The 19,389-nt window shown below is 52.0% G+C and overlaps 7 protein-coding genes across 7 annotated transcripts in view; 4 read left to right on the top strand and 3 right to left on the bottom strand.

Annotated features, from left to right (window-relative positions):
- Window positions 1–355: 355 nt before the first annotated feature.
- On the top strand, window positions 356–1,446 carry GUITHDRAFT_157591 (hypothetical protein; the record flags this gene model as incomplete). Its single annotated transcript, XM_005834851.1, has 5 exons — window positions 356–431; window positions 513–985; window positions 1,031–1,105; window positions 1,148–1,258; window positions 1,309–1,446. The coding sequence occupies 5 exons, from the start codon at window positions 356–358 to the stop codon at window positions 1,444–1,446; spliced, it is 873 nt and encodes a 290-aa protein (XP_005834908.1).
- Window positions 1,447–2,431: 985 nt separating this feature from the next.
- Window positions 2,432–4,989, bottom strand: GUITHDRAFT_106475 (hypothetical protein; the record flags this gene model as incomplete). Its single annotated transcript, XM_005834850.1, has 6 exons — window positions 2,432–2,467; window positions 2,517–2,554; window positions 2,707–2,824; window positions 2,881–4,751; window positions 4,804–4,885; window positions 4,930–4,989. The coding sequence occupies 6 exons, from the start codon at window positions 4,987–4,989 to the stop codon at window positions 2,432–2,434; spliced, it is 2,205 nt and encodes a 734-aa protein (XP_005834907.1).
- Window positions 4,990–6,124: 1,135 nt separating this feature from the next.
- GUITHDRAFT_106474 (hypothetical protein) lies at window positions 6,125–7,563 on the top strand (the record flags this gene model as incomplete). Its single annotated transcript, XM_005834849.1, has 2 exons — window positions 6,125–6,904; window positions 6,958–7,563. The coding sequence occupies 2 exons, from the start codon at window positions 6,125–6,127 to the stop codon at window positions 7,561–7,563; spliced, it is 1,386 nt and encodes a 461-aa protein (XP_005834906.1).
- A 14-nt stretch (window positions 7,564–7,577) lies between these two features.
- Window positions 7,578–10,665, bottom strand: GUITHDRAFT_162627 (hypothetical protein). The gene is made up of 13 exons (XM_005834848.1): window positions 10,608–10,665; window positions 9,344–10,560; window positions 9,138–9,292; window positions 9,008–9,088; window positions 8,849–8,944; window positions 8,745–8,807; window positions 8,547–8,687; window positions 8,338–8,495; window positions 8,243–8,288; window positions 8,151–8,195; window positions 8,043–8,099; window positions 7,897–7,964; window positions 7,578–7,788 (listed from the first exon to the last, which is right to left on the bottom strand). Exons 1-13 carry the CDS (start codon window positions 10,640–10,642, stop codon window positions 7,737–7,739), a joined length of 2,214 nt encoding a protein of 737 aa, XP_005834905.1. The 5' UTR covers window positions 10,643–10,665; the 3' UTR covers window positions 7,578–7,736.
- Window positions 10,666–11,982: 1,317 nt separating this feature from the next.
- On the top strand, window positions 11,983–15,518 carry GUITHDRAFT_106472 (hypothetical protein; the record flags this gene model as incomplete). Its single annotated transcript, XM_005834847.1, has 22 exons — window positions 11,983–12,143; window positions 12,192–12,500; window positions 12,554–12,653; window positions 12,701–12,787; window positions 12,837–12,882; window positions 12,932–12,987; window positions 13,041–13,098; window positions 13,151–13,221; window positions 13,265–13,351; window positions 13,398–13,449; window positions 13,493–13,539; window positions 13,589–13,664; window positions 13,709–13,739; window positions 13,787–13,838; window positions 13,886–13,948; window positions 14,322–14,378; window positions 14,424–14,474; window positions 14,756–14,815; window positions 14,868–14,954; window positions 15,122–15,212; window positions 15,306–15,361; window positions 15,423–15,518. The coding sequence occupies 22 exons, from the start codon at window positions 11,983–11,985 to the stop codon at window positions 15,516–15,518; spliced, it is 1,794 nt and encodes a 597-aa protein (XP_005834904.1).
- Window positions 15,519–15,563: 45 nt separating this feature from the next.
- Window positions 15,564–17,572, bottom strand: GUITHDRAFT_137282 (hypothetical protein; the record flags this gene model as incomplete). Its single annotated transcript, XM_005834846.1, has 4 exons — window positions 15,564–16,456; window positions 16,507–16,942; window positions 17,060–17,172; window positions 17,548–17,572. 4 exons carry the CDS (start codon window positions 17,570–17,572, stop codon window positions 15,564–15,566), a joined length of 1,467 nt encoding a protein of 488 aa, XP_005834903.1.
- A 630-nt stretch (window positions 17,573–18,202) lies between these two features.
- GUITHDRAFT_106470 (hypothetical protein) overlaps window positions 18,203–19,389 on the top strand; it is a gene marked incomplete at both ends in the record, with an annotated part of 3,314 nt that continues 2,127 nt past the window's right edge. The window contains 6 exons of the mRNA XM_005834845.1: window positions 18,203–18,453; window positions 18,520–18,703; window positions 18,749–18,835; window positions 18,884–19,063; window positions 19,112–19,201; window positions 19,248–19,346. Of these exons, the coding sequence (XP_005834902.1) occupies window positions 18,203–18,453; window positions 18,520–18,703; window positions 18,749–18,835; window positions 18,884–19,063; window positions 19,112–19,201; window positions 19,248–19,346 (891 nt within the window). The remainder of the gene's footprint in view (window positions 18,454–18,519; window positions 18,704–18,748; window positions 18,836–18,883; window positions 19,064–19,111; window positions 19,202–19,247; window positions 19,347–19,389) is intronic.

The following is a 19,389-nucleotide window of genomic DNA, read 5'->3' as shown; positions in this document are numbered from 1 at the left end:
ATCGTCCTCCGCTCCCTCCTCCTCCTCCTCCTCCTCCTCCTCCTCCTCCTCCTCCTCCTCCTCCTCCTCCTCTTCATTGTCCTCCACTACCTCTTCCACTTCCTCCCCCTTTCCTCCTCCTGGACAAGTCTCACTATTCGGTTCACTTGCTCTCTTTTCCTGTTCCTCTGTTTCTCCTTGTGCCAATCTTTTACACCTTTTTCCCGTCATTTCCCACTCCCATTCTTATCTTGCTCCTCTTGCTATCTCCTGCTTCTCCGAGCTCTCCTTCTCTTCGCATCCTTCCTCAGTCCCCTAGACCATTTGCTGGTTTGTACACATTGAGTTTCTCCGCCAAACTTCTGGACATATACCCATGCTAAGATCTTCTCTTCTTCTTTGGCTCTTTCTCCTTCAAATTGCTCAAGGAATTGATCGAGTTAGACTCCCTCGTGTGAGCGATGATCCTATCTTGCCGATACATCTTGGCGAGCCCGGAGCCACTGGCTTCAGACCGTTTGTGGATGCTGCAGGGCGAGAGCGAATATTCCATGGGGTGAATGCCATCGTGAAGGGAGCACCCTGGCATCCTCGGACGGAGTATTTTGACTTCCAGACGTCTCTGCATGATTTGGATTTTGATCTCCTCAAGACAGCAGGCGTAAATGTCATTCGGCTCGGAACCATGTGGCCGGGTATAGAGCCACAACGTGGACAATACAACATGACATACATTGGGGTTCTCAAGTCGATAGCACAAAAAGCAGCAAAGAGAGGAATTTACACTCTGCTGGACATGCATCAAGATGCACTCACTGAAAGATTTTGCGGAGAAGGTTTTCCTGACTGGGTTATACTGCCATCAGGCAGGCTTCGTTTCCCCGAACCTTATCTGGCGCCGTTTGAAAGCTTCGATCCAGCGACAGGATTTCCAACGGTAGAAGAATGTCTCAAAGGTGACTGGTCGAGATACTATTTTGCGGAGGCTGTCAGCTCAGCAGTCCAGGTACAATCTGTGCATCGGGTGTGTCCATCTTACATGTTCGCCAAGGCGATCTATGACAACAAAGACGGCATTCTCGACGCTTGGGCTAATATGTGGGCTACAGTTGCCGCTGCTTTCAAGGTAACTAGTTCAGAATGTCAGGAGCTGCTGATCTCTCTGTAGAATGAACCATATGTGCTGGGGATCGAGCTGGTGAACGAGCCCTGGTGTGGTAACATCTTCCACAATCCTCTCCTGCTCGTGCCAGAAGTCGCGGATGAATACAACCTGCAGGTGAAGGGAAAAATTAATGTGTTTTCATGCTCCTAATCATGATCCACCAGAGAGTGTACGATCGACTTGCGACTGCAATATGGGAAGTCGATCCAACCCGGCTCGTCTTCTTTGCAGGAGTCACATGGGACAATTATGGAAACGGGTTCAGTCATCCTCCAGGAGGGTCTCAAAATGCCAACAGGTAGGGGAAGAGGAAAGAGGCAAAGGAGGGTATTGAAAAGCTTCTCGTGCTCTTTTTTTAACTACCAGGAGCGTTCTTGTGTTCCATCACTATGAGTGGCCAGCAGGACCTCAAAGAAAGAATTCTTCCTTCCAGGAAGTCGCGATTCACGTAGCTTTCTTGTTCCTCTGAGTCTGCAGCACTTTGACAAGAGGAGCAGGTACGCGAAGCGGAACGGCTCAACACAGGAATCATGCTGACTGAGTTCGGAGAGCAGTGTTCTTCAGACTCTATCTTCGCTAGATCGGCTCAAGCTGCCGACTCCATGTTCGTGTCATGGGCTGTCTGGGAGTACAAGATGTTCTGCAACGGCAACATCTCGGACCCGGTGAGACTCTCTCGGTGTCTTTTGTTTCCTCACATTCGCTCCCCGTCGCAGATGACGCAATGGGGAGGATTCGGTGCTTGCAAGACTGGCTTTGGAGGATGCTTGTGGACCGATTCCGGAGAGGTTTTGCCTCCTCGGTCTCTTGGTATCACCTGATCAACTTTCCCAGCTCTTCCTATCCAACTGGGCAGCTCTAGCACGTGGCTATCCCGTCGCCATAGCCGGTGATATCAGACACTTCCAGTGGACGAAGGCGAGCGCTCGGCTCGAGCTTATATACTGGCCGGACCTCAACGTCTCCTCACCCTCTCTCATCTACGTGAGACGATGATCTTGCCTCGTTTTGTTCTTATCGCATGCTTGAAGGTGTCCGAGGAGTTTTACTTCCCCAAGGGTCTTGACGTACAGATTTCTCCCAAGATGGCGACCAGGTGGGTCCGGTCGGAGGAGAACTACATTGAGATCCACCACATCCGCAAGGTCGACCTTGTGCGGGTGGTCATTCAGCCTGCCTGACAGTGAGGCATCGGAGTTGCTGTCGGTATGGGCGTCTTCCTGCCTCATCGTGTCGAGTTGCATTCTTATACTTCAGAAGTTGTTATTGACATGAACCTCTTGCCCTTTATCGCTTGCTAGCTGCTGGCCATGGTGACGCCTCCTGTATGCATGATGACTTGAAGGTTGAAAGAAGTTCACAATCTTCTCACCATTTTCTTCGCCAACATCTGCTGGGCAATTGCAACTCCTGCGGACTCTCAGTGACTAGACATGACTCCCCCTCCTCCCCTCTCCACCTCTCCTCGACAACCCTCGCCATCCCTCCCCACTGAGTCTCCTCTGTGGCTCCCTGATCCCCCTCCTCTCTCCCCTCAGCCTCCTCCTTGACCCTCAGTGTACCTGCGGCCTGACCAGCAGCCTGAGCGGCAGCCGCTGCACCTCCTCCGGATATTCTACGACATCCGGTATTGTGAGTGAAGCGGTAGAGAGTGACGAACACGAGAATATGCATAATGACCTGGAAGGGAAACAAGTCAGTCAGAACATCCATTCCCCACACCATCTCGCGTTCACCATGTAGAAGAACAAGAATTTCCTTGCAACAGAATTCCCCAAGAAGAACTGCGACATTTCCAGCATCAGCCTCTCATGTAGTGGCATCTTCTCCTTTCTCAGCTGTCGCTGTTTCTGGTTGAACACAGTGAAGGGATTCAAACTCTCTTCGTACAGCGCCTTGTACTTGTCAGCATGTGGGAAAGTGTCGATTCCTGCTTCAACGTCCGAGTGATTTCCCCTCGCTGCTGCTCCTGGCCGGTAACTCTCCAAATATTTGATCTTCTCGTACATCTTCACGTTGTCCGAACGGAGAGTTCGGATCTCCCCCTCCAAGTTGGTCTGTCTCTTCTTCAATGCAGTGTTCTCAGCTTCCAGCGCAATGTTTGCGGCTCGGAAACGATCCCTCTGCTCGGCCACTGCTGCCGCAAGAGAGTTTTGATTCGCAGGGACGTTTTCTTCGTCGTGATCACGATCTTTGGAGTCTAGGAGTGCGGAAAGGTGTTGCGCAGAAAAGCCTTGCGAGAGTGGGCTCTGCTGCGTGTAAAGCTGGTCTTCAAGTTTGGCGATCAGCGCAGCTTGCTCAGCAATTTTCTGTTCAGCTTCTGTCTCCTTCTTCTTGAGCTCCTTCAGCTCGTCATTGGTGGAGTCCAGAAGCCTCTTCGTCTCAGTAAGTTTCGAATCCAACTGCCGATTCTTAGCAATGAGAATCTCTTCCAGCTTACGGATTTCGGATCCTTTGTTGTCTTCGTCCTCATGCTCTTCGTCGGACTCATTCATCGCACTTTCTAAAGCATCTGGCATGTTGTATTCCACTGCTTGTAAAATCTGGATTTGTCTCTTGAGGCGTCTGTAGTCTGCTTGTGAAGGCAACTCAGAGATCGTCTGTTTCAAATGTTCGATCTCCTGTTCCTTCACTTTCAGTTGCCGCAAATGTTGTTCTGCCGCCTGTTGCGCTGTATCTCGCTCTTTCTGCACAGACTCCTCAAGAATTTCGACTTGTAGGCAAAGCTGTTTAAGTCTACCCTCCTTGGACTGAAGGGCAGTCTCCAACTCCACAACCTTCGCAGAAGTGGACGAGGTCGTACCAGACGCAGCAGCCTCACCGTTTGTGTAGTGCTTCCTCCAGAGTTCAAGATATTGCGAATTGATTTGCTCTTTTTCTCTTTCAGTAGCTGTGACTTGAGCGGACAGGCGATCAACTTCCTCAGAAAGCAAATCAATCTGAGAGTGTTTGGCCGCAATCTCTGCTTCCAGTTGAACTTGATTCTCCAGCTGAAGTGCCTGAGCCTCATCGTTCTTCCTCTGCATCTCAACAATGCTCTGCTTTAGTTGCTTGACCTGATTTTCGAGCTCTTTTTCTTTCTTTTCCTTGCTTTCCATAGCGGCTTTGGTCTGGACCTCCAAGGCGCGTGCATGCTCATCCAGGGCAGCTGCTACGTATCCCTCACGTTCCTCTTCCAACGATGCGATCTTTTCCTCCAGCCGTCTTATGGTTACATCTTGATTCTTCAACGACTGGAATTCCTCTTTGTATTCATCCAGCTCCTTGCTGACCTTGTCATAGGCCGTTTTCAACACAATCATGTTTTCAAGCTCCTCACAAAGAGTGCTCAACATCCCTGTTGGGTCAGGCACGTCTCGCAAGGCCTTGAACACATTGATGAACGCGAGTTCAGCAGCTTTGCAGCGTTTTGTCAAGCTGTCAATTTCTGACTGGTAGGATTTGAGTAGCGCTCCCCAGGCAGCTAACTTCTCTTCGTCCGGCAATTTTCTGAAATTCTTTGTGGATTCTGCTAAAGCTTTTCGAGAGGCTGCGCTTGATTCCTGTGCATTCGCCACTTCGAGTGTAGTTTCTTCCCATGCCTTCCGCTTCGCTTCAAGGTCAACATCTTCGTTAAAACGCCATCATCAGTCTCAAAGAGGCCACAGCAAAGTCTTCACCTTTCCAGTGATATTGGACCAGATGAGCATTACGAATGACAGACTGAACGGAAGAAACGTGCACGTTCACCGGGTTGTCACCCTGCCAACGAATGATGCTCTTGAAAAGAGATTTGATTTACTCACCGTGCGTGCAGGAGTTTTGACGATTCCTCCTTGCTCCAGTCTCGTTTGTAAACCATCCATATTGCGGGATGACACAAACGGATTTGATCCTGTATGAACCCATGAGAATCAGCTCTCCGGAGGGACAACACGAAGTTGGCAAAGACTCTTTGTTACACTGTTTTGATGAATACAATGGGAGCGAAGTCACAGAAGGCCAGAACATGCGGAAACTACATTTGGATGGTCGAAGACGAATTAACTTCTCTCTATTGTAAAGATACTCTCTACTTGGCATCGTTGAGTTGTTCCATCTTTCTTTCTCCTCCTCAAAATTGAACTTTTGTGCGCCTCATGGTTGCCTCAACACACTCTTATCTCTCACTCTGAAACGTCTGCCACTCTCATAATAATGGCTTCAAGTACAATGCCCTTTCCTCCTTCTCCCTTCAACTAAAATGCATTTTACACACACCATCTAAAATCCATGCTAGTGTGACGACCCAACGAATTGTTCGCTGCCACACTCATGTGGATTTGCTCGTCTAACTTTTGCTCTTCGCCTGCTTCTTGTGCAGCATAAACCTTCTCAATCTGCTGCTGTCCTCCTCTCTCCATTCGTGTCTTTCTCCCTCTCTTTCCTCCTTCTCTCTCCTCTCCTCTTGCTCTCCTCGCCTCGCTGCTTTCCCCCTCTTCGACTCCGCCATGCCAGCCGGTGCAGTGAGCTGAGCTGGTTGCCGAAGGGTGGGGCTCAAGTTCACCCCCACCCTCGGAAAGATAAAATCAGTCAGATGAAGGGGTACTGTTTGAGTACACAGGGGTGGTATCAAAAACCCTATCAAGTCTGCCTCGGAGTTCCTTTACTCAAAGTTAAGTTAAAAAATCAGTACGAGGACAATTCGATCGGATGATCGCTGAGTCCGATCATGCGGCAGGCCCCGAGTCACCGAGAGCAGCGGCCGCGCGGCGCCGCAGCCTCCTCGGAGACTAGAGGACCACCGTCGAACGGACCGAACGCCGCGAGGCGGCGAGTCGGCGGCGGGCACGGCCCACCGGCGTCACTGAGTCACGGTGGCCTCCCCTGACTCTGCCAGTGAGACCACCGTGGCACTCAGCGGCCGGGCTCAGTGGACGGACCGCCGGACTCGGGCCCCGGGGAAAGATTTCATAACGGTTAGTAACGGCTGTTTGTACCGTTACATTTGAGAGTAACGGAATGATGGCGTGGGATGGCGGCCTGGGTATTTTGGCAATAGGAGCCGTCGGCATGCTGGGAGTGGTGGCGATAGAATGGGCGGTGATGTCGCCCTTCGACCGCAAGCTCTTCATCCGTCTTGCCACCGCCAACGATCGTCTGCGCTCGTCGCTGCGGAATGCCATGATCACATTCACGCTCAATGTTTTCCCAGGAGGCACTCCCTTCGTCCAGCACTCCATGGACACGAGCTATCCTCCGCTCATCACGCGCTTCCTCGTGCTCTCAGGAGCTACCTTCCTTCAGTTTATGGGTCCCGTTGTTGGGCTCGTCCACGCCTTCTTCCCGACCTGGATGATTCCAGCGAGGCAGTTTGCAAGGGGAGGACATGGGATGGACCGATCGGGTCAGAGGGGATGGAGGCTCTGGTGGTTCTACGTTCGGCATCCTCTTGCCATCGAAGGTGAGGGCTTTGGAAACGGTGCTGGTCTTGCCATCTATAGTGCAGCAGAGTCGCTCTCCTATCCCAGCGTCATGTACGACAAGTTCCATGACATGTTCCACGACAAGCTTTGGCAGGATCGGCTCTTTGCTCGCCATGAAGCTCCGACTGCTCGGATCATGCTGGTTATGAGAAATGGAGAAGTAGAGTACCGAGCGAAGAAGATCGAGGGACAAGATGAGATGAAGTGGATCTGGAAGCCTGTCTACGCAACCATGGGGTTGGGAATCGTTCAGTGCCATGACATTGAGCAACTTGTTCCTCCTTACAGGAAAGCATGCTACATGCTCGTGGAGCAGGTGCACAGAAGTAGTCTGCTTGCTGTCTCTCCTGACTGTCTTCCTCTCTGCAGGTTCTCCCTTCCTTCCATCCTCGTGCGGAATGGTTCCGCATTTCCACACTGTGGCGGTTCGAAGCGCCGGCGCCCTCCTTCGGCTACTGCTGGCGCACCTTCAACAAGCTGGAGGATCAGCGCGTGCAGACGGACATTATCGGAGGACATGCTGTTCTCCTCAAGGGAGGGCCCAAGCCCTTCATCGGCAACCATGAGGATTACGACGAAGACCCCCAAGACCCCGCGTGCTACGGCTTCTACGATGCGAGGAACAGGACGTGGATCGACGCGTCCACGTACACTGCTGCCCTCCTCCGCGCCTACGAGCTTGCAATGAGCATGCACGGGGAGCTGGGGAAGGAGCTGGCTAACGTGGGGTGGGACGTGATGGTGCGCGAAGAGGGGCCTGTCTTCCTGGAGTTCAACATCAACAACGGGTTCCTCGTCTCAGACCATGGCATCGATCAGTGCGAGAAGATGCTCAAGTACTACGAGGAAGAGTTCAACAAGAGGATGGCCCACTACAGCGACAGCGTTGCTCCGCCGGATTCTTGGGACCTCGGCAAATGGATGAAAAAGTCAGGTACGTCCAGCTCGACTGCTCAACGAGACCTGGGTGCGTAAGGGCCAAGAGCGCCGGAAGGCGGAGATACTTTAATACTTCATCTTGTTCAGCACAAAGTGCCTTGGCACAGCAAGACGAGAAAGAATAACAGACAGAGGAGGACGGACCAGCGCACATCACAGGCTCACAAATTAGAAGCTATATACACAGAAGAATCTGATTTCAAACCATATCACCACAAGTGACACTTAGCGATCGGATTCATCGCCGAGCCTGCGGGGCATCTGCCACACGTCTCAACACCCCAAGTTCGATCCTCCTCCCTCACACGCTCACTCCTCCTGCTCTCCTTTGCTCCCCTGCCTCCCCGTCGTTGCCGCTCCCCCTCTTACCCGAAAGACTCCGAGAAGGGATCGAACTGGCTGAGAGTCCCAATCACGCGGTACTTGTTCGGAGGATGCTGCCCGGAAAAGGTCAGGCTGAAGAGTCAAGGGAAGGAGGAGGGAAGGAGGGAGAGGACGGGAGTAGCTGCACTAACCTCGTCCGTGAGTAGCGAGTTCTTGGCGCTTGCAACTCGAGTTTTCTCGCACCATGTCTGCAAGTCCGTCACTCCTCCAACCGTCTCCTCGCTTAAGAGCTGCTGCACCTGACCCATGGCGACGAAGAACAATCGCTTCATGCTCTCGTCGGGCTGCAGGTCGTTCAGTGCGAGTCACAGTCACCGTCGTCGCCTCTCACGTTGTACTTGAACAAGAAGGCCTCCCAGGCGAACTTCAGCCCTCCGCTGGTGAGGCTGAGCGTTACAAGAGCAGCCAAGCAGGAGGCAGCAGAACCTGTCGGCAATGGACTCTCCCAGCGTGAGCTTGCCGTTGACATGCTCCCCGTAAATCTCGTAGGAGGAGAACAACACTTCGATACACTTTGCTCTCTCCTTGAACGCCTTGACCACGTCAGGCGTCCACCACCCATTGCGGTTCCCATTGCCGTCATACTATCAGCAGGTCAATGCCCAGCTGCCCTCGAGCTCACTTCCATCTTTCACCTCTCGTCCCACGTCATCGAACCCATGGGTCATCTCGTGCCCGCAGATGGCTCCAACACTGCCGTAGTTTCGCGCTACCAGCTGCTTCGGGTCATAGAAGGGCGGCTGGAGGATCCCGGCAGGGATGAAGATGCCGTTGACCTGAAACCAACACATCTCTTACCATCTCAACCCCACAGTCCGTCGAAGTTGCAACACCTTGCGGTTGTAGTAGGAGTTGACGTCTGTGGCTGAAGAACTCCCCCATCGCTTCTTGTCAACCTGTTGATTCCTTACACCAAGATTGAGAGTTCGCTCCGAACCTTCTTTCCAAGTCTCTTCAGGGTGTTCTTCACATCCCAAGAGTTGGTCGTGACACAATTGTCAAAGTAGGTGTCCTCTCTGATCCCTCCAAATTCCTGCGGATTTGAAACTTTAAAGAGCGATCCAGCAACATCATCATCTCAACATAAAGATTTTACATTGAAAGTCTCATATGTCGAGGCGGGCCAGACTGTAGGGTGACCAACTTCCATGAACATTTGCTGCAGTTTCACCATCGCCTGTTGGCATGAGGTTCACAACTCGAGAATGATTCGTGTTTGACTCGACCTTCTGCCGGGTGATGGGATCCATCCAATCTTTTCTTGACAAGCTGGCATTGAAGCGATCGCGAATCTCGTGCAGCATCTCAAGGGCATTATCTCGAGCTTGCTCGGGGAAGTATGTTTCCACAAAGAGCTTGCTCACATGCATGTCCATCGCTCCTGCGAAACAAAACTAAAGTCATTCCCAACTGGTGGACGGACTTGGGTCACCATTCGTGCTGAAGAAGCACTTTTTGTGGCGCGGTGGGAGCACAGAAATGCCGTAAAGGTCTTGATTGTACTTGAGGAGAGCGTTTTCGAATTCAATGCTCAAAAAGGGAGAGTAGCTGTAAACAAGCTGCCACCTCATGTAGCTCTTGAGCTTCTTCAACCCCATGTTCATCATGATTCCTGAAAGCGCCGAGAGGAATTTCTCGTTCTTGACCACCAAGTATCCAACAGGCATGCTGCCAACCCCCTTCACCCCGATGCCGTCAAACCAGCCCGCCCAGTCGATGCCAGGAGCGATACCACACAGCTCCTCCACCGTGTATCGCTTCCCATGCTCGTTCCTCTCAAGGTCTCTTGGAGTCATCGCAGCAGCCAATGCAGTCTCTACATCCATCATGTCCGTAGCCAGCTCCCTCGCTCGAGCCTCTGAGCTGCCTGCAAGCCCAAACAGGGTGACGGCGAGGTCGAGGTAAACTTTGCGGTGCTTCTGCATCCCCTCACTCTGCTTGAGGTAGTAGTCGCGATCCGGCATTGTGATGCCTCCCTGCGCGAGGAAGAAACTGTTGATGCTGGAATCCTCACTGTCAGAGTCAATCCACCAGCTCCAGAACAAGTTCAGATCCGACACGGCAAACTTGATCAGCGCGTTATGGAGGGTCGAGTTGTCGACGATGCCATCGACGATCTTGAGCCAGGGCTCCAGCGGTGTAGCCCCCAGCTTCTGGATCGTCTCTGTGTCCATGCAGGATCTGAAGAATTTGCCCGACACTCCTGCGTCCTTCTTGAGCAAGTCAACGGTCATGGCCTCGACATGCTTGGTGACTCCATCCCACTGCTTCGCCCATGCTGGCTGATAGCTGGGGATAGTCGCATTGTTGATCCAATTGCCGCAGGCAAACTCGTAGAAGTCTGTGCAGGGGTCGACGCTGGTGTCCAGGGAGTCTATAACGTCCTGCGGAAAGAAATCTCGGTCCTGCTGAGAGAGGAAACCTGTATCGGTTAGGCTTGACTTGATGTGACGCGAATGAATCTTGTCCTTAGCTTTCAGCTTCAGCATCTCATTCTTCGAGCTGCTCTGCTTCCCTGAGCCTGAGGGCACAAAGAAGGAAGCCACGGCGATCGCGACCACAACAGCGCCACCAATCGCGATGACGTGGACCCTTGAGAAACGCTTTCGGCCTCCGGGGGAAGTAGAGACGCTTCCATAAGCTTGGAACCTAGAAAGTGAGTCACGGATCTTCAACTGACCAAGACCAGTCATCACCGCGATTGGAATTCGGAAGTTGAAAACTCCTCCATCACTTTATCCGCCTCATGAACCTGAAGTCAACTCAGTCTGTCTGTCAATCGAGAAATCCTGCAATGCTTGCAGAGCAATATTATTCTCACTAGTACCGTCCTCCAGCAACGTTGTCCCTCGCTCGCTCACTTACTCTCATTCACACTTCGCCTTCAGATATCCTTCCCATAGGTTCTCTTCTCCTTGTTCACAGACATATGACACGAAATGTGAATCCTAGTATTCCACTTCCTTCTGATCCTCCCCTCCCCTTGTCTCCTCCCCTTCCCTCTCTCCCCTTCTCTCCCCTTCTCTCTCTTCTCTTCTTCCCTCTCTCTCCTCTCTCCTCTCCTCTCCCCTCTCTGCTCCCCTCTCTGCTCCCCTCTCTTCTTTCCTCTCTTCTCCCCTCCCCTCCCTCTTCCTGAATCGCATCATCATCGCCAACCAAAAATCCTTTTACCAAAATAGTGAAAAATCCTCACAAAAAGAATCTTTTTTATCTGTAAAGCTATGTAACGGTTGGTAGCGGTTGTAACCATGAAGTAACGGAGATAACTGTTGTATTGATGGCCTTTGAGAAGAAGAAGCAATGCAGAAAATATGCCGCCCGAGTGACCCAGTCACGAGCTCCTCTTCCTCTTCTCCTCTTCCTCTGCTCTTCTTCCTCTTCTCCTCTTCCTCTGCTCTTCTTCATCTGCTCCTCTTCCTCTGCTCCTCTTCCTCTCCTCCTCTTCCTCTGCTCCTCCTCTCCTGCTCAACTTCCTATTGCTACCATCACAACTACACTCACCTCATTGCCGTGATCTCCTCCAGTCATTTCCAACCTATCATCGCCTGCGGCAGCCATCCTTCTCCTCAAGTTATGCATTTCAACTTCTCCATGAGCTGATCCTCTTGCTTCATTCTCTGATCCAAACTGTTCTGAACCCTGAACTTCAATTCAGATTCCTGTTGCAAATTCATTGGATATCTCACTAAGAACTCAGCAGCTTTCTCCTACCTGTCCATGTGGTGGAAATGCGCAACTGTCTTCTCTGAAATGCTTTTTGACGTGTCCTGCGCTGAACGATCGAGAGCATTCCTATCTTTTCGTTACATTTGTTTGTGTTGTATTATTTCAAGCAGTCACAGATTGTTGGAGGATGACAAACACACCGTTTCCCGCACTCACAAAGAATTATCCTGCTAGCGCTCTGTGTATGAGAAGCTCTTTTTGATAGCACTAAGCAGCTAATTGTGATTCTGTATTGTGTTGATCTGATCATTCTCTTCCGCAGCCCAGGCATGGTGGAAGTTTGTCTAGGAGCATGTGTGCTGTGAACATGATGTCTTTGCGCTCCTGAGGCTCTGATTCAACATCATGACTTCGAGCAACTTGTCTCATGGCATCATATCTATCCTCCTCTTGGCCGTTGCTGCATCTGCACAAGAATCTGGAAGGTGGAGGTATGGTGCCATCAGCTGGAAACGAAAGTTCCCGACAAACTCGTCCTCAAGGATGGTGACATTCACCGTGGAGAGGTGATGTAGAGTTGTTGACGTTGAGGTTTCTGAGTTCTGCTTCTGCAGTGCATGGCGACTGTCCCACGGGTCGATAGTCGTGTTCGGAACGCAGAACAAACCTTCAACGGCTGGAGAAATCATGAAGATCACCGGAGTTGACGGGCAAGATCCGATCCTTTCCTTTGGCGATGGGAACATGACCGCGAAGTTCGATGTCGAAGTTCTTCGTGTCGATCCCATTCAGGACATGGTGGTGGGAGTGACTAACATTGACTGGGAGTACGGACCCGGAGGACCCTGGCTGGCCAACTTGACATTGTGTTGTCGAGTCGCGGGCAATCAGAATGCGAACAAAGGGGTTCTGCTCACCACAAAGTGCGTAACGTGGCTGCTGAGCCTCGCGGCGAGAGAGGCTGATGTTGCTGCAGGGTCGACCTGAGCAGCGCTGACATGATCGGCTCTCCGTACGTGCGCATGATGCCTCTGGTTTCTGTGAGATTGAGCGAACCAACTGTGCAGCAATTTCTGGTCAAACTCGTATTGGATAAATTCCCTTTCTCATCCTGAACTTGCAGATCCCAGCGGCAAGTGCGAGAGGCTTTGCAGAGCACGATTCGTTATCCTGGTCCATGATGCCTGCTTCCTACTACAATGCGCTCTACGTAAGCTTCAAGCTCTTTTTTTCTATTCTCCACCTTAAGCTGCTGTTAGAATGTGGCGCCAAACACGACGATCGTGCAAGTCGATGCCATGACCGGTGAGACGATTCCCGTACATAGAACGCTCAACGCTGAGTTGCAATGCAGGGATGGTCAGTTTCGATGTGTCCTGTTTCAAAACCACCTGCACGGATGACGTCGAGGTTGACTCGCTTTCAACAGAGCAATATTCTTGTGCTGAAGCGCTGCTGGACAGGTTGTGTTTGTTGTTCAAGACACACAATCGAATTCCTTTTGCACTGTCGACGTCATCGGTGCGAGTGAACTCTCCAGGTTTCAACTATTTGACAAGTGGTTGAACTTCAGTACACGTGCAAAGGAACACGCAAGTTGGGCCTACGATCCTGTTGAATGGGCCGCCCAATACTCCGATGCAGGTGAGGCATGAAGGGTTGGCTTAACGCAAGCGTGAAGATTCAGCAGGGAGAAGCGTTTTCAAACCAGACACTGATGCCTGCCATCGTCGGCTTCGAGGAGTTCCCACTGAAGCTGACCTTCTCAGCGACTGTCAGTCTGCCACCTGAGCATCCGATGGTGAATGACTCTTGCTAAGGACCCGGACTTCACCAAGATTCTCTACTTTGAGTTCAACACTCTGCCACTGGGTCTGACTGAGACACTGTGGAGGGAATCTGACCTCCTTTGCAGGAGCCACGGCAGATGCGAAGATTGGAAGCAACCCGGCCTACAGGACGGTAAGCTCTTCGTAGCCTCAGCTCCATGAGCTGTGACGTCATTCCCCAGATCACATGGACGCCCTTGAAGGGGAGGGCTGGCGATTACTACATCTGCGGCGTCGCATTGAACATGGACCCAAGCAGTATGCTCCCTCTTCCTCCTTTACGCCCCGTGAGACGACTGCAGGTGTTTGCACGTGCAACCCCCCCGTGTCTCCGTGAGCTGGAGTCTACACCTCCAACGTTGACGTGACGAGCTTTTCAGTTGCATACCAACCTGCCCCAACCACATCAGAACACTCCCAACTTGCTTCCATGTACTGGTCCGGCCGGTTTCTTGCTCATGACTTACTCCGTTGGTCAGATCAACATCAAGCCCAACGCTCCTCCCTCGTTCGTTCTGCCAGCAATGTCGAACGCGTCTTATGTGAGTCTGTAGTCATGTTATACCTCGAGAGTGCGGGTAAGTAATGAATCCTCTCAGGTCATCGACATGAATTTTAATTTAGAGGTGATCTCCCCAACCACCACCATTTCATCATGAGCATCTCCTCCTCCTCCTCCTCATCATCATCATCATCATCATCATCATCATCATCAGCCTCATCATCATCAGCCTCATCATCATCATCATCATCATCATCATCATCAGCCTCATCATCATCATCATCATCATCATCATCATCATCATCATCATCATCATCATCATCATCATCATCGACTTCTTCATCCCACTCCTCATCTTTTCCTCGTTCTCCTCCTTTCCTTATTCTAATCCTCATCCTCTAACTGTTCCTCAGATCAATATCAGAGCTGTAAATGAGAACGTGCTTGACCCAGTCATTATAACGGCGCCAGTAAGAGGAGGAGACTTTCTCCCTGTTGAGCTCAACCATTTGTAGGTTGTCCTCCCAATTGGAGCTTCGCTAGCCCCCATTCTAGGAGATTCTCAAGTAAGGCTAGAGCGAGTGACGGTGTTGGGGGACGGCGCAGGGGAGGAGGGGGAGAGTGGAGGGTGGGTGAGATTGTGGGCAGAACACCTACTTGTTCAAGTGGACACCCGCCAGCTACTATGGAGGCTGGTCGCAGGTGCAGAGCAATTGTGGGCCTCTCGTTTCTCCTTACGATCTCTTTCTTCTTTTCCTCCCTCCCTCCTCTTTCCTTCATCTCCTCCTCTCCTTCCATGCCCTGCTTCCGTCTTCCTCATCCCTCGCTGCTTGCACATGCTTTTCAGGCGATTTGCTTCCGAGCCGTGAACTCTATCAGCGACGTCTCCTCGGAAGCATGCGTTCAAGTGAGTCGATTTCCCTATTGAGCTCTTAAGCTGATCACTATTCCTATGCCAGGTTGCCGTCAACAGATGCTCATGGTCAGTTAACCAAGGACAGACCCTTGCAGAAATCGCCACTATCTTCGGCAGCAACTTCGTGCAGGTATTTCTCATCCTGCCCTCTCCTCCTCCCCCCCTCTCCTTGTCGTTTCTCTCTTCTCCTCCTGATGATCGTCTAGATGTGGGCCCTCAACCCGGACCTGGTCTCTCCCGACAGCCTCCTTATCGTTGGTCGATCCCCTGCAAGGCTCCCTCGTGACAATTGTGCAGCCGGGAACGTCGATCAGCGTCGGCCATCTCTACACGGTCAGGTCCACCGACAACATCCGATACCTCAACGTCCAGTTCGCCACCACAAGAGGTCTCCTTTCTCCTCCTGCTCCTCCTCCTCGGGTCCCTGTCTTTTCTCACGTTCTTTCCTCATCCTCTTTCATCAATGACTGTCATGGCGCAGCGACTATCGAGCTCCTGAACTTCGACTTGAAGGCAGCAATCTCTGCCTTGAGTCAGGTGTTCTTGCTTCCCCCCTCCCCCCCCCCCCCGCCCTGGTCTTCTTCTCATCAGCATGCAGCCGCTCGGCGACAAGGACCCTCTCGCCTTCTGGTCAGGACGTCAAGTCTGCATTTTACCGCACTCGTGTGTAGATACTCTAGGCAAAGCTGCCTAATTTTAAGTTAGATCACAAGCGTTTAGTTACAAGCTCTCTCCTCCTCTAGCAGATGGCGCTGTCAAACGACTCCCTCCTCGAGTTCGCCAGCGCCTCCTCCTCCTCCTCCTGCACCCATCGGCTCGAGTCGATGAAGTCGTCGCTGCTCCGCGATAGTCTTGCTTCATCCACAGGCTCCTCTGGATTCAGGAGCGCAGCCATGGATAAACCATCCGCATGCTCCTCAGCCTGCAACTCGTCAGGGACATCCTTTTGACCGCAGGAAACGTCTTCCTCCTCCTTGGGAGCCTCCTCCACGGCCTCTTCCGTGCCGACCTCCTCTGCTGGAGCTGCAGAGGACTCAACTGAAGACGATGAGGTCTTCTCCGACAAGCTCTCGCCTGCTTCTTCCTCTACCGTCGCCTCGTCCTTCTCTCCAACCTCGTCAGTCGCTGCATCGATGACATTTAGATCCTCCTCTGCAAATGCAGCCACTTCCATCTCGGGAGTCTTGAGCTCTGTCGCTTCCTCTACAGGAATCTCCTTGTCCTGGTCCTCGGCATCTTGCTCCTCTCCTGGCAGAACCTGGTTGTCCTCCTCATCCTGCTGTGGCTGAGGTTCAACAACATCAGTTTGGTCTTCGGGCTTGGCTGCGTCAAGCACTGCCTCCTCATTGCCCGCTCCCGCCTCCTTCACCACGAACTCCTCACGCTCCTCCTCTGGTTCTTGCAGGCACTGTTCAGATGGTTCCTTGTTCGTCTCCTCCTGCTCCTGCTCCTGCTCCTGCTCCTGCTCCTGCTCCTGCTCCTGCTCCTGCTCCTGCTCTTCCTCAGTCTCCTTCAGCTGTCCGCTCGAGTCTCCACTCTCATTCTCCTCCTCCCTTCCTTCGTGCCTTCTTGGATCCTCGTAGAGCTGCTCGTCGACATCTTCTTTGTCCTCATCACTGTTGCTGTCAACATCTACGGCACAAGGAATCAAGGCTCGCCGCAAACAATCTTCAAGTTTTCACCTGCTGTCTTGAAATCTTTGACCTGCTTCATGTCCTCTTTCACTTGCGCAATCAGCTCGGAGACTTCTTTTCCTCTCTGCAGATCTTGTTGCAGGATGTTCTTAGACTGGGAGAGATCTTCCAGAGCCTTCATGATTTGATCTTCCAGCATCTCAACGTCTCTTCGCTTCTCCTTATCTCTCTGCGACCATTCTTTCAAAGTAACAGCGTTGACGCCATAGTGCTCGAGGCAGTTCTTGTAATCCGCATTCGACTTCAGCATCTGAGCAAGCCGAGCTTGAAACTCGTCGTTCTTCTGCGACTTCTCGCTCGCTTCCTCCTGTGCAGCCTTCAACGCTTCCTCGAGCTCGAAGATCCTTTTCTGCTCTTCGAGTCTCAAAGTCTCCATGTCAGACTTCAAGGTCTCGATCTCCGACTCCTTCGCCTTGACGAGTCTCTGCCATCGCTGTCAGCATCAAAATGACGTCTTAGCATATGCAAGTACATCTGTTGAATGCTTCTGAGCATTCCTGCTCTCCGTGAGCGTCTTGATAGTCTCCGTCAGCTCCTTTACTTGCTGGTGAAGGTCTTCATTCTCCTTTCCGAGCGCCCTGACAGACTTGACGGGAGCTGTGCTCATAGAAAGCGTGTTCTTGCTCGTTGTTTTGCTCGCAGCTGGCGCACCCCCTAGAGAACGCCTGTAAGCGAAAGCAGCACAGAGAGAGGTACGTGTCCATCTACAGACAAACATCCTGATTCTGCAGCTTCTATAGCCATCTTCAATACAGAATCTTGTCTCTCCCTCTTTTCTCTCTGTGTGTCTGGATTCGGCTTCACTGTCTTCTGGTCTGTCTCCTGATCACTACTTCATTGTCTTCTCTCGTCCTCCTCTCTCTCTCTTACACATACTTCCTCTCGTTCCTCTCTCCTCATACTCTCCCTCTCCCTTCTCCCTCTCCTCCCCCCCTTCTCCCTCTCCCTCTCACTCTTCTTCCCCTTATCCTCTCACTCTCCCTCTCACTCTTCTTGCTCTTATCCTCTCCTCTCTCTCCTCCTCCTCACCTGCTCGTTTCGTTCTTGTCGCCATGGCGTTACACGCGAATTCAAAACCCCACTACCCCACTGGCACTGAATCGTGTTTGTGAACTACCCCCACCCTCTCGTTTCCTGTGATTTACCCACCATTACTACCAAGATTTCTACCCTACCCATTTCCCCTCTTGGTACGGACCCCTTCGATTCCCTGCAACTACCCCACTATTTCCAATTCACCCACCACCCTCCCCACCAAATCCCTCAATTTAGATGATCAAAGTGGGGTACTTAGTCAGTACCCAAATACCTTTGTAGATATCGTGGGGGGAGGGGGTATAACCTCTATGGTCGGCCCCCATTCACTCAGGGAAATTGATAGGGGTAGAGGTCATGGGGTGGGGTGGAGGTACTTATGCTTGACACTGGAGGTAGGGTAGTTGAAGTTTTTTGGGGGGTGGGGTTCAAGACCATAGGGTAATCACTGCAGGGAAGTTTGTTGGGTGGGTCCTGATTAAACGGAGGAAGGGAAAATTGGGGGTGGGGGTACCTTCTTTGTTGGTGGGAAAGGGTGGTGGGTACTTCTCAATGCAGGGTATGATTTCAGGGGTACAGAACGAAGGTAGGGTCATACTTTGTTGATCCGGTGGGTAGGGGTGGTGGCGAACTGGGAGGAATGGTGGGGATGGCTGCGACATTGGTGTGGATGATGGTGGCGGCAGCTGCTGCTGCAGGGGGAGGGGGAGGAGGAGGAGGAGGAGACTTGTTGATGGGCAGACGAGGCTCTCCCGCCTTCATGATGCCATCAAGTCCCCTGCTCGCTCCAAGGTTGAACACGAGGATCAGCGTTACCCACCGGAGGGCAGATCTTCCTTTTGCCGCACCATCGAGGGCAAGAAGAGCCACCAGCCACTTTTCTGCCATCTTTCGCAACCTGTGAGAACTTTGAGCAGGAGGGAGTCGTTTGGTTGGTTTCTTTCTGACTGTTGGAGGTGTTTGCAGGAGATTGAAAGCAGATGCCTCTCCTCCAGCACAGGCCGTCAAAGACTCACTTGTCGTGTACAAGAACGAGCCTGCGATCGTCGACGATGTCAACGAGGAACTAGCAAAAGTCACTCTGACCTTCCTCGGATCAAAGGCCAGGAAAGCGAAGCTGAAGGATGTCGCAATGATCTATGAAGGGCCCGTAAGGTCCTGGGAGGTCGAAGAGCTTAACAGCGCTTCTCCCCAGCCTGTGAACTCAGTGGAGGACGTGCATGAACTCGTTCTCGAGACGGGATCGAAGAGCATCTCAGAGCTCGCTCAGCTGCTCTTCGATGTGAGTCGATTTCATAACCCTCCGATCTCTCGTGAACTCCTTTCGCAGAAAGTAGACCACGTGACATCATGGGCAACATGGAAGATCGTGTGCGAGGACTTGTACTTTCATGGCGAACCATCGGATATCAGCGCTCATACTAAAGAACATGTTGATGGGAAGCTAGAGAAGATGAAGATGGAGAAAGCAGCGAAGAAAGAGTGGGAAGCTTTCCTCAAGAGAATCGAAGTCTCTCCTATTCTTGTCTCATCCTTGGTCCTTTGATTCTTTCATCAGACAAGAAAGCTGAAGAAGGGGGACGTTGAAAGACTGAAGGATGTCGAAGACCTGGCGCTCATGTCCACCAACTCCAGCAAGATCCTCAAGGTCAGCTGCCCTCTCGCTCTCGTCGCTCCTCGTCACCCTCCTACAGGGCCTTGAAGTCTCTCAGACTTGTGAAGTGGCGCATCAGCTTCTTCTAGACCTGGGCATTTGGACCGAAGACTTCAACCCCTGGCCCCAGCGCTTCGGGGTGCCTCCTCCTCCTCCTCCTCCTCCTCCTCCTCCTCCTCCTC

This window comes from Guillardia theta (assembly GCF_000315625.1).
Source record: "Guillardia theta CCMP2712 unplaced genomic scaffold GUITHscaffold_24, whole genome shotgun sequence".
NCBI lineage: Eukaryota > Cryptophyceae > Pyrenomonadales > Geminigeraceae > Guillardia > Guillardia theta.
The sequence above is the reverse complement of the archived record's forward strand: the minus strand, read 5'-3'. Positions and strand labels throughout refer to the sequence as shown.

Bases quoted from the DNA above. Each gene is read 5' to 3' on its own strand.
- GUITHDRAFT_162627 (XM_005834848.1), bottom strand. From the start codon at position 10,642: ATGGAGGAGTTTTCAACTTCCGAATTCCAATCGCG. The intron at 9,089-9,137 runs GTCGAGTCAAAC...TCATGCCAACAG, and splicing joins ATCCCATCACCCGGCAGAAG to GCGATGGTGAAACTGCAGCA. The intron at 7,965-8,042 runs GTTAGTGCAGCT...TTTTCCGGGCAG, and splicing joins ACTCGCTACTCACGGACGAG to CATCCTCCGAACAAGTACCG.